Source organism: Physella acuta, unplaced genomic scaffold (assembly GCF_028476545.2).
Source record: "Physella acuta isolate Inbredline_101_S28 unplaced genomic scaffold, ASM2847654v3 ptg000485l, whole genome shotgun sequence".
In the NCBI taxonomy this organism is placed as follows: Eukaryota; Metazoa; Mollusca; class Gastropoda; family Physidae; genus Physella; species Physella acuta.
This window is the reverse complement of record NW_026732004.1, coordinates 3,156-16,730: the sequence shown is the minus strand read 5'-3', so window position 1 is coordinate 16,730 and position 13,575 is coordinate 3,156. Positions and strand designations below refer to the sequence as shown.

General features: G+C 34.8%; 1 protein-coding gene and 1 long non-coding RNA gene across 2 annotated transcripts; both read right to left on the bottom strand.

Annotated features, from left to right (window-relative positions):
• Positions 1–896: 896 nt before the first annotated feature.
• LOC131944190 (nuclear inhibitor of protein phosphatase 1-like) lies at positions 897–8,529 on the bottom strand. The gene is made up of 7 exons (XM_059304719.1): positions 8,478–8,529; positions 6,221–6,281; positions 5,376–5,529; positions 4,631–4,845; positions 3,155–3,293; positions 2,302–2,366; positions 897–1,883 (listed from the first exon to the last, which is right to left on the bottom strand). The coding sequence occupies exons 1-7, from the start codon at positions 8,516–8,518 to the stop codon at positions 1,551–1,553; spliced, it is 1,008 nt and encodes a 335-aa protein (XP_059160702.1). The 5' UTR covers positions 8,519–8,529; the 3' UTR covers positions 897–1,550.
• A 1,782-nt stretch (positions 8,530–10,311) lies between these two features.
• On the bottom strand, positions 10,312–13,339 carry LOC131944202 (uncharacterized). The gene is made up of 3 exons (XR_009387003.1): positions 13,198–13,339; positions 12,301–12,387; positions 10,312–11,739 (listed from the first exon to the last, which is right to left on the bottom strand). It is a non-coding gene; the product is annotated as an uncharacterized LOC131944202 (long non-coding RNA).
• Positions 13,340–13,575: the final 236 nt, after the last annotated feature.

Sequence of the window (13,575 nt, the reverse complement as noted above, 5' to 3'; positions counted from 1 at the left end):
GACCGTTTCAACCATTTATGGCCACTGTATTTTTAGATGTTGTCGAATACAGATCAATAACGAATGCTGTGACGAAAGTAGTAAATAGTGTAGTATATCAATTAACATTACTGTACAATCAGGACTTATAATAATAATTTTTAACATCGATTGTCTGCTTAAATTATCATATCAAACTTAGCACCAATGGAGGGTAGATAACTCTAGTATTTAATTTTAAACAGCAAGTATACGAAACCAGGGGACACAACTGCAATTATAAATTGTGTAAGATAACAGGAAGCTCGATATTATTTGCATTCTTACCATGTCCAACTACGACCCCACATTTAGGACAAGTATGTCCTAAATGCTGGTTACTATATTGTCATCAGGTTATATTTAGACCTTGGCCTACATTTGGAACATTACTTACATTTTTAGTCCAGCTTACATTTTGTGCTGACACACTGGATCCTCTGCTGTTATTGAATGTCTCTTTGGAGGATGATTTCATTAGGGGATTCCAAATTTTAAATCACCTTTTAAAATAAAGACAACCACAATATTCTGTTTTAAAAAAAAGGAACTTCCCTCCCCTACCCCCCCCCCCCCATTAGAATACTTGTGTGGATGCTAGTACTTGTATAATGCAAAATGTGAGGTTTGTAACTAAGTTGATCAAAAGTTTACTCATCAAAAGAACCCTTATAAAGAAAATGTATGAGATCTTGTCAAACATCATGAACTACTACAATTCAACCATAACATTTTCTGGCAATCCCATAAAGTCATGCATCTAGCACAGAATGTGTTTAGCACATAATGTCACATAAATTGTAATATGATAATACAATCTTTACATACACAAGTGATACAACACACATGAACAAATGAACCACCTAACTAAAAACCCTGCTATGAACCTTTGAACCTTTATTAAGGAGACAGCTTCAATCAACTCTTTAAGTTACAAACATTTCAAGATTGTTCACTTAATTTACAACAAACTTTAACTCTCATTCAAAAAACAACTCAATGATGAAAACAAAAACCAAAAATACATCTGTATGTATCCAGGCGCTTAGTATTAGTGACATAATGACACATGACGCAAGTGGCATGACATTCTATGATTCATTTTAAATATACAATATTTACAAAGACGTGATTTATAGATCTATCTAACCCTAGGCTATGACCCTGGATGAAGTCAAGTGCTTGTATGGAAGAGACAATTTGGTACCATTACAATAGACCTAAAACATGCTCATTTAATTCAAATGTAACTAATAAGTGGAACAGCAGGGGAGGTAAACTGTTGGAACATTTGATGGCGCAGGAAAAGACAACCCAACTGTTATAAATTATTGTGGTGAATTACAGTCCTTGTATTAAACTTGACAAGTAAATAATATTTAAATTATTTTTAAAAATATAAATGGTAATAACATCTTAAATACATTGTCAACTCTTTTGTAAACTTTCATACATTCATTTATAAACAATAACGTTACAATGCAACATGCTTTTTTTGAATGAAATGAAATGCAAGAAATAAACAGATAAATTCACACCAATAAATTGTGGGTGGGCTTCTTCCCAGGCCACGCCTCCTTGGCGTACTTCTTCTTCTTGGGCTCTTTGGGTCCTTGCTCCTCCACACCAGGTAATGGAATAGTGGGAGGCTGAATGGGGGCGGGGGCGTGGCTCTCAAAGTCCACATCAGGCGCCAGGTTAGGAACAGGGAGCCCAAGCTTGGCCGCGATGCTGAGAGGGTTGGCCAACATGGAGCCCGAGCCGACAGAGGGCAGGTCCCCGTACAGGCCGTGTGTGGTGTGCTGGTGCTTGTTTGTGTGGAGGTGAGAGCCGGAGTTGATGGCGCTCAGGTCCATCTTTCCTCTCTGTCAGGGAATAGGATAAAGTAGAGAGTGAGAGAATACTTAGAGAATTCCTGGTTGATTTCAGATACATTTCATATAAAGTATTTGCAAGAAACAAAACATTATTACAGCATTTTGGTAACTTTATGGGACTGGGTGGTCAGGAGGTAGAGCGCATAACAGCTATCTTGAAAGTCTTGGGTTTGGATCCCAGGCTCACATTAGGAAGGTAAAGGGAGTTGGGTATAAAACTGGACACAAAATCCCTTCAAATGCAGATGTCATGGAAACAAGAACTATTTCACCTGTCATAATGACCGTCAAGTCCAAAAGAGTATCTTTCCTTACTTTTTTTTTACTATAGCAACTTTTACAACATTTTAAATGAGAATTGTTACTGCATGTAACTTAAGTGCTGGAACATATTTTAAAAACTCACCTTTGTAGGTATGACTGTAGTTTGCACTAAATTTCTAAACCGGCCAATGGATGGATCAATGTCTTCTACAAGAAGGAAAGAGATTGAATCAATTACAAACTGCTCTAGTCAATCAGAATTAGAAACCTTGCTTAACTTAACACTTCATAATAAATGGTGAGGTAATGTCCATTAACAGGTAAGTACATAACAGGTATTAGAGGTAAACCAACACACGTGTTGATGACTATAGTACAGTTCAGTGTACATCAGTGGGTCTTAATGTGGGAGGTGTGAACACATATGGCTAGGTTAGGTGGGTGGAACTAAAATATTTAAGAACCCCTGATGTTACAATGATTTATACAGTTCAATGTATACAAAATGATCTTAACATGTAGGGGTGTGAACACAGATGGCTAGGTTAGGTGGGTGGAACTAAAATATTTAAGATTTAAGAACCCCTGATGTTACAGTGATTTATACAGTTCAATGTATACAAAACAATCTTAAAATGTAGGGGTGTGAACACAGATGACTAGGTTTAAAGTGGTGGGTGGAACTAAAATATTTTAAGACTGATGTCATATTATTGGATGGATAGGCCATACATAGAGGAAACTGGCAACTTGTATTTTAGACATGACATTTCATGGAATCCACAGAGATCAAGGAAAGAAGGGGAGACCTAGTCATCTGGTGCAGAGAGATAAAAAAAAGTCAATGAGAAGTATGTAGAGAAGTTGGAAAGACATGGAAAAAATAGCAAAGGGCAGAAAAGCAAGGAAGGATCTTGTGAATGGATTATGTTCTACTATGAGTTCAAAAAGACAAAGAAAAAAAGGTCAAACTTCATGTTTTTTTTAAACCATACCTGGGTTGATGATTTCTTCCTCATCAGCAAAGTTGACATGAACAGTTTTGTGTTTACGCTTCAGTGGGTTGGGAACATCTGGCATATCAGCAACTGAAATCACTCGCCTGTTGTGGGCTGTGTTAAATTCTGTTAAGTTCTGGGGGAAAATTTAATAAACATATTTTTATGAATGCTGGCAAATCTATTTTTTAGACCATGATGTGTAACAGCTACTTTAAAACATGATCATTTGTAGTTGCAAATGTTTGAATAAATTTGATTTTTCAACCAAACTGAATAATTTTTAGCGCAATTTCCATTCTGGAGAATTGCGTTTATTAACCCGTCATTTCTGGATGGATGGATGGATGGATGGATGAATGTGTGTCCGCAGCTTTAAGTCGTATCTCCTCCTCAACGAAGCAATATCGATGACTAGTTCCAAAAGCAATTATGTTAAGCAAGTTACGAGGATGAACATAGGCCATAAAAATTCCGGGTTTCTTTCATGGATTTCCCAGAAAAGCCAAAAAATCTCGAAAAAAAAGCAGTTTTTGGCCCATATCTCGGCAACCAGACCACTTAGCGACTTGAAACATGTACCAATCGATTCCTGTCATAATTTAGAACAATATTGCCGAAGAAAGTTTTCAAAAATATTCTCTCGTTCGGTCACAAATTTTAAAATTACATAAACACCTACAAACCGATTGTTCTTCTAGCTTGAACGCACCCCAACATTATACGTCAGAGCTATTTTTAGATAACATAAGGAAATTGCGCACAAATGTCACTAGACTTTTTTAATTAACTTGTTTTAGATAATAGAATGAAAACTAAAATTATGTATTAAAAATTAAAAAAACAACAGAAAGTGGTATATGTTTTAAAAAAAATACTGGACGACCCAGTTTCCAGTTTGAAAACGGTCTTTTGGCTGCATTGTTAACCCAGCCCAACAGAAACTACGCCCACCCCACCCTTTTCAAACCCAAATTAATCCCAGTTCTTTGACCCGAACTACAGCAGAGCCATGGTTAATCGTGATAGCAAATAAAAAGCAATTCATGCATTTACAAACACATGCCTCAGACATGTTTACTGCAGTGAACAGGCCAAAGACCTTTAGGAGACAAAACCCATCAAAAATAATAGTGAGGAATCTGCCATACACTTAAGAAAAAAGATCATCTGGAGTTTCTTGAGGGAGAAAAATAGGCACAAGAATCCCTGAGCACAAGACTTGTGAGATACACAAGAAAGATAGGAGGTTGCCACTAGATAGAGCTGAAGAAACAAGTCCAGGACAAGGTTACCTAAAAGTTCTTGCCTATGTCCTAGTGGGACTATAGCATAACTTACAACCATACATTATTTTCATTGTCAATATTGTTTGTATTCTCTAACATCAAAAACTATGAAATGTGAAAATTCTACAAAACGCTCTAAAATTTCAAAATTGGAAGAAAGCAAAACAAAAAAATTTCTTCTTACATCTAATTCTGTTTCTGACTCTGGCAGACCTAGAAGATTTCCTTCGGAGTCATCCCGTTTTCCATCCTTCTCATCCAAACCTCCCATCCCCATCTGTGGTCGTTCCCTTATCACATACATTCTTGTCGATGCACCAAAATGAATCTCACTATCAATGGGAATATGTTGAGGTTTCTTTGACTCCAGTCTTATGTGGCCTACGTATGTTCCATGAGCTAAAGAAGACATACAATTCAACCAAACCTATTAAAATACATCACTAGTTATAAAGAGTAATAAAGTATATAATTATATTCAATTTTAATTTTAGTTATTTTTTTTCGATTCAGGTTAAAATATAACAAATATTAATTATAAACAAGAAATAAGCAGCAAGTGGTAAAAAAAAGGGATAATTGAAACCTCATCAGGACCAATTCTATGCTGTTATTATTTTTTTACCATTGTTACCATAGCATTATTATACAAACCTACCCATTAGCTGTAGCTGTAACACTACCAATGACTACCAACCCAACAAGGATAGTGGGTAACGACTTAACAAAAACTTATCTTGTCATGCTTTTATACAACAAACAAAAAAAATCACTAATACTAAAATATTGATGATATACTCAAATATTTAGTTTCTCTAAGAAACTTTATCATATTATATCACCTGACCACCTTTCTATTCACACCATTATACCTATTGTAATTTAACCCACATGATAAAAATGGCGCCCAGATATAAAAACCCACTTACTGCTGCCTAGGTCTATTAGAAATGGCCGAGACAAATGACGATGCCAGACCAGTGCTGAATGGACGCGTGAACATGATGAGTGGTCAATGGTGAAATCACAAAGCTGTTTATTGCGACCAAAGAAGTAACATTTTTTCTCATCTATCATCAATTTCTGAGGAACAAAATATGGGAATGATTATTATTATTATTAAAATGAAAACTCTGAAAACTATGTACATCAGCGAAAGCCTCACCTTAAAGTTCATTAAATTTATTTTTTAAATTACAGTTTTAAACAAATAAGAACTTTTATTAAAAGCTTGTTAAACAAAAAAGAATGATGAATGGCTGAATAAAGATCTGTTAATTAAAAATAATGATGTAATGCTCTTACTGTAAATTTTTCAAGGGAAAGGAATAAGGCAAATATAATTAAGTTCAATTTTCTTGGTTGTGCAGTGAGAATTTTCCCACAAAATTAACATATTTCATACAGATTATTCCCCTATTTTACTGCTACACTGACAAAGTGTAAGAGTCTCTGAACATTAATGACCGACATGCTGCCCTGGTCAGTAAAAGTAAATGCACAGTACAACTAATTACTATAAATTCTGCAAACTCTAACCCTAAAGTACCCAAATAAAACCTGTGGCTATGACTTGGTGCTTGGTGTATGTTAAAGGTTGGCAATGAATTTAATACTATTATACTTCATGTGTGCTACCTTCTATCATGTGGCATATTTATACCATAATAAATTTTGTAACATGTTTAAAAAATATTGGGACCTACCACTGAAATAAAATTTAGAAAGTGAAGCTAATTTGTTGCGTCATAATTAAGTGTCTTGATTGTTTTACCTGTATCATTTTCCCATCTTTTAGAACATCTAAGTGAAGACCTGGAGGAGGTTTCCCTGCCCTGAAAACAAAAAGTTCATTTCAGTTATTTTTCAAGTTGAGAAAATTCTTATTCATTTATTACAGGCCTATAGGTTTAATTTAAAATATATTTTTGCCAGCATCTACTAGATTAAGATTTATGTCCTCTGTTTATATCAAAATTATTTTTTACATGAATTATCTAGATCTAGAGTGGTTTAAATGTAGCATTAGTAATGACTATTGATAGTTATTCAACTGTTGTAACTAAATCAACAAAATACAATTCATAAAATTCATTTATTAGGTTACATTAATTAACAATTATATAAGTCAGTTTAAGGCAGGCAGGATATGCATATAAGTTAACTGCTGTTAATCGACACCTTACAAAATTTTGCATTGTGCTTCATTTAGAACATTGTCCTTCTAAGAAATCAATTACATGGGAAAGTGCCAACGTCAATTATTCATTGCTCTCAGAGGTGCAAATTAATAGTCCTTGTATGCATAATTTAGCATAAGTAGGAATTATTGCTCCACTTTTCATTTCAGAAAATTATGCTTAGCTTCCCATTGGAAAAACCCCTAATTAGTATCCCCAAAAATGAAAGCTTTACCTTATATGCTTGTAGATGATGTATTATTATAGATTATCAGTGGGACTAGCTTATAGAAGAATATGTCCAGATGTAGCCAAATCATGTATCCCCCCGACCCCCCCGATTTTTAGTAGGCCTTTCAGAAGCCCATTAATTTATGAATGTTATCAAAGTTTAAAAAAATTAATTATTTCAGTCCCTTGGGCATGTTTACTAGCGGCTAGGTGTTTTAATTAGACTACAATTAATGTAGACTCTACGAAGTTTGTACCATGTGTAGGCCTAATGGATAATGGAGTTAGTAATGTAGGTATGGTTAATAAACTAAATAGGCCTAGAAGGCTGAAATTTAATTTATTAGGATAAATAATATGCTGCTTTGAATTAAAATTGTGTAGCCACTGTGTAGTAGGCCTAAGGTTTTCCTAGAAACAGATTGTACTTGATTTTAGATATGTGCCTGTGGCTACTATACTTAACTATCAATACTAAACTATAACTATAGGCCAACTAGATCTACTTATTTTACTGTTTAGTCTAAGGGGTTGTCCATAAATTACATCACACTAGTAGGCGGTGGCAGGGTTCCCGGTTACATAATTTTGTGATGGTGTGTGATGAGGGGGAGGGAGGGGGGATTCAGATGGTGTGACTTTTGCATTAGAAAAAAGCAATGTTAGAACGCGAATTTAAACTGTTATTTCACATTTAAGAAAACAAATAAATAGTAAATGATTAAAATACTCTATATTGACATGGTTCAGACAAGATTTTGGAAAAAATCGATATTTTAAGAAAAATTCAACTGCAGTTTTGAGGCTGAAGTGTGACAAACAAAGGGGAGGGGGAGGTAAAAATCGTCAAATAAAGTGTGACGTCATCTATAGATGACCCTTTACTTAATAAAGTATAGATTCTAGAATCTAGTACTCAGTGGCGTAGCCAGGATCGTCTCAAGGGGGGGGTTCCAATTTTTACCCGGGGACAAACTTTCGATTTGCACCCCCCCTCAAACTTTCAATTTGCACCCCCCTCCCTCCTCAAACTTTTGATTTGCACCCCCCCCCCCCTCATACTTTTTCTATATAGCTAGGGGTCTATGGGGGGGTTATGACCCCCTAACCCCCCCCCTGCCTACGCCACTGCTAGTACTTAACTTAGGGCTTAGGCCTAACTCTGTAACTGTTCTAAGGCCTAAGGCCCCCTGTAAGTGTAACTCTGTCTCTGAGAAGATCTCTAGATCTAGATCTAGAGATCTAGATTCTAGAATCTACTTGTCAGTACTTGACTTCTACAAAGTAAATCTAGAACCTATATTCTATTTAGGTAGGACAGATCTAAGTGACTACACTCAAGACTCAGACACTCAAAGAAGCTAGACACTGAGGTAGTACAACTGAGTACGACACCAACACTGACAGGCTGTGTGGATTGGTACTCTGTGGAGTATGAGTGTGGAGTCTGGTAGATCTTTCTAGACAGTAAATTATGGGCTATCAAGTAAAACTTACATATAGAATTAGAAATCTAGTAATCCGATAATTGTTTAATAAATAAAGTAGGTGTTAATGCAATTCTAAATAATAAAAAACCAACTGGAAAAGAAAGAAAAGCAATAAATATGCATATCTTACCATGAAGGGACTTCAAAATTATTTACCAGCGGAACCGACATGTTGTTCAATGAGCAGTAACTCTTGCATTGCCACAACAGTTATTTTCTCATTATTTGGATTTAGCTGATTAGACCCTGGGTCTTATATTAGTTTTTAACTTTTTAGGCGTAGATCTACGCTTGAATCTGCATATTTAGACTTTTCGTAAACTTTGGCCAAAATCATGAATATTAGATTTACAACCTAGACTAGATCTAGAATCTAGTAAATTTTTGTATGCTAAGGTAGAAGCGTCTTTTCCACCCCCCCCCCCCCCCCCCCCACTGCACTAAGTGAAAGAAACTGTCTAAACATAGTTCTAGTTAGAAAATACTGAGCCTCTCATAGAATCTATATTTAGTTATAGTCTAGTTTTATTTAGGGCCTTTTATTATTATTTTAGTTCGTGGCCGTCCATGAACAACATCGCACTAACGGAGATATATATAGCGATGGGAACTTTTGTGACGATCGGGGGGGGGGCACACTTTTGCAGTTTGAAAAGCATATTTCCAGTTTTAAAAAAGACTATTTTTTCCGTAAATTGCAGTAAAAATTGTTTAAAATGCCCTGCTAAATCTCGACCGCTCATTAAATATTTATAGAAAGAAATCATTGTTCTAAAAACGTAATTTTTAAGTAGAAAGTAGAATGAGGGTTTCACGTCATTTTTTATTTAGAGGGTTGGGTCTGGCTTTTTGTGACGATGTGTAAGTTGGGAGGAAGGGATAAAGAGGGGAAAAAGATCTTTTTGTGACGTCATTTATGAATTACTACTTCATAGTAAAACGGCAGAAACTTGCGTGTAGACAAAATTCAGCATGTAGGCCTGGTCTATAGGCCCTATAATATTACTATTATTAGTCCACATATAGGCCTACACATAATAAAATATATATATATATATATATATATATATATATATATATATATATATATATATATATATAAATAATTTAAAATTAATTATAACCCTATATAGATTTAATATGTGATGACTTACACATATTGTGTTCACATAAAAGGGACTTTGAATTTCCCCCCCCCCCCCCCCCCTTTTTTTTTAATCTTGCCTGTGTCACTGGAGTAAAGTGGAGGCAGACCCATCTAATCACAGCTGTGATCACTGCCATCTGCTGGGCTTATTTACCACAATGCATAATAACATACCCTTTTGAACGCTATGTGGGCAATGGGCAGGTGAAGTAGAGTTTCTGTTAATGTTACCTCAGCCAATGAAGACACTGTATGTATAGGTAGGGCTATACTCATTTAATTCCTCCTTATATTCACTTCTCTTTTTTTAAAGAGACTCATCACTCTGAAGACAGTTATCTGGTCAGAAATCAAAGAGAGACTCAACTCATCAGTTTGAAGGCTGTTACCTGATTTACCAATAGGCCTACATTCTAAAAATTTGATGTAGCCTACAGAAAAACTTCAAAGTTAAAATTCATAAAGCTAACTATAATAAAAAGAAAGTTATTTTTAAAATGTGTGTGTATAATTGACCACAGGCCAGTTTTATAATTATTTTTTTTTGGGGGGGGGGGGGGGGGGATGGAAAGGGGAAGTATATCTGGGGGACAGGGTAGTCTATCCAGAGGTGTCAGGTAATTTGGGAGGGAAGCTGGTTAGACAAAACTTGAAGATTTCCTCATCTTTAGTGATACAATTTTCCTTTAAATGCATCTAGATCTAAAGCCGAACATCTCATAAATTATACCAGGCCTACTTGGTCTATCTGTTTCTTGGCAAAGTAGTTTGTGAAGTGGTTCATGTAAAAATAGACACAGATACATATATAATGCACAAGAAATATTTATTTTTAGATTCTTAAACTGCATGCAATGTTAAAACTGTATTCATTAATACACCTTGAATACACATGGTAAAGTAACCTAGAATTAATCTCCAACAATTGAAAGAGCTGGGACATAATGAAATCACCACACAGAAACATTTTGTAAGCAGTCATAAAATATGTACACACAACACAAATCACATAAATAATTAACAAATGCACAACAAACCCTTTTATAACACATTTAACATAATATAAAACATTACAATTTTTTCAACATTAATTGCACATATTCTTCAAAAACAGGGTGCTATTTAAAATATTATTTTGCCATCTAGATTACAAATCATGAACATTGTGTTTGACTGGCAGTAATGTCATGTAGCTTTTTTAGTGTTATAACATTTAGTTTTACTACATGATGCTAAAAATACACTTGAATAAAATATTTTACTCTGATAAAATATTTTTTAAATTTAAATTATTATCAGAAGAGGTTTTCAGTTTTCCAAAGACTGGTTTAAAATGTGCTGACAACTGGTAAACAGTTTAATGGAGTTTAAAATTTAGCTCACACTCACAGTATTGTGGGTAAAATATTATAAGATCTCTAAAAATAAAATTCTACTAGCAGCCTTATAAGAAGAAATTCAATCTGCTGTAAATTTATCTAAAACTGCTTTGTTTTTTGCCCTCTCACCGGTGGGTGTAAGCCCATTTAAAGGTATCTTTACAGAAAGTGTTTCCTCGTACTTTCTCTGAGCATTCATGTGAAGTTCATGATTTCTAGCGCTGGTTGCATCCAGCCTTTTCTTGGACTGCAAATAAGATCTTGTGACGACAATGAACTGTAAGACCATTCCTACAAGCATGAAGATTAAACATCCCACAACAATGCTTGAGTTAGGTAGTTTTTTTTAGTCCTTTAATCCCATAATATGGCTGATTACGGTAGAACTTGTCGTTAGCCTGTCTTTTTACGTCATTCAGGTCATTATACGCCTGAGGTCTATGAAAAATTTCATGACCTTCAAACTCTGTACTCTGTTTTGCGCTGCGTGAATTTTTATAGTGCTTTTGGTGATTTAAAGATAAGTCGTAGTCCCTCCGACTTCCTGGTTTACTTAAAGTCGAATATGCTTCGTTTACCAAAACAAACTGCGTATGATTGTCTGCGTTACTTTGATTTGTATCGGGGTGACATTCCTTTGATTTCTTGATGAATGCAGCTCTGATCTCCTCTGTTGAAGCATGCTGATGTATGCCAAGAACAGTGTAATGGTTTGATTTTGTAGTGATGTTACGAAAGTTTAACAGCTTAGGTTTTAGAAGTAAGCTTTTTAAAACACCATACATGTGACATGCTTGTTTCACATGTAACATTCTCCTTCAATTAAATCTGTGATGGCATATGTGTCTTGTGCATCTTGTGTAAATCTGAAGAAAATTAAGAAATATTTATTGCATTCCTTCTATAGAATATTTAATTACAAACTACTAAGTAACACTGAACAAGTCGTTTTTACTTAAGTTATACAAAAAGAAATTAACTGAAAAAATATTATATATTCTACATGTTTGAATCATATTTAGAAGAATAGTTTCTTCTAGTTGCTTTATCATCCTTAATGACCATCTGATAGTGTTTTAAAGCAAATATTTTCAGTGGCAGCATTGGTACTGTCGAATTCACAAATTATGAATTACTGAAAAGTAGAAAATAAAACAACTAAATAGCGGCGTATGATACGCTGCGGGTCGGCTCGTATGTTATAATATATATATATATATATATAGGGATGAGGAAGAGATCATGTTATTTTTACCATAACAAAAATAACAAACCTTCATGGTTGAGTGAATGCCCAGCATTTTTTGTTTTCCCTGATTTAAGTGAGGTAACCATTAAAGCTGTATATAATTAGCAATATTTCAAGTAAGTATAAGTCTGATCTACCATTCATCCAATTCATTCACAAACTTAAAATGAATAATTACCTTGTGATGGAAGGGTTATCAAGGTTTAGTGTGTCAAAACAAAAACTCCAGTTATCCATTAATTGATGAAGAAGGCATTTTCTGAAACTATAAAGATACTATTGGATTAACTGTACACACATAATTACATGCATAATTATTAATAATTAATTAAGCTTTGGCCAATAAAAATACTACAACCCCTTAACTTTATCCATCGCCCTAACAATATTAAATAGGCCGATGCTAGCCGGAATAAGATACGCATGCGATATGCATGCGAAATGGAGAGAAACTACGACTTGCCTTCGCGGCAATGTTTTCGATGGTACTGCGCATGCGTGTGTTTACAACCACAGAACCCTAACACCAACCCTAATCCTATCCCTAATCCTATCCCTATCCCTAACCCTCATTCTAGCCCTAACCCTAGGTCACTGCGCATGCGCAGAGCTATCTTTTGCCGACTAAGTGGAGATGTTGGGGAGAAAAATCCTCTTCCGAGTAGACACTACATATTAAATACTTTTATAAATGAGATTCACATTTTCTATAGCGCCTATCACTCAGTATCTACAGTATCTAGATCTAGATCTATCTATTCACTGACTCTATTAAAATATTGAATATGGTTCATTCTGTCACATCGATTAACATATAGATCTAGATCTAGTATTATATAGAATAGGCCTATAGATCTATTTTCTTTGTTACCTCTTTTTCCACCTCCCTCTCCCAATCACCTTTACAATAACAATCTCATTAAGTCTGATTAAGTTTAGTTAGTAAGTTACTTTAGTAAAAATTTAGTTAGTAGTCTACTAGAGTCTAGATCTAGATTCTAGATCTAGATCTATCACTGTAGTAGTGTAGTAGGTAGACTTCTTGACCTAGCACTTTGACTCTAGATCTACTTACAGAAAATTTATTAGATCTGGATATGAAGTAGAATCTAGATCTAGATCTAGACTGATAATGATTTACATGATTAATTTTAGTTTCCTTCCATATTTTGATTTTCTGTTATGTAACTTGTTTCTAGGTTAAGAAAGACAAGGGAGTCTACTCTCAGCAACTTTATTTGAACAATGTTTTGGTTAATCCCCTTACACCGTGTTCATACAAGAGACATTATTATAGGGCTGGTAAGTAGGTTACCAACCAGCTCTACGGCTGAATAAAACCTGCATGAGCCATATAACTGATTGGTGACCTACTTACCAGCCCTATACTGTACATGTCTTCGAGGAAATTATTTAATTTAAGCCTAACTTCCAATTACTGCGACTTTTTTCT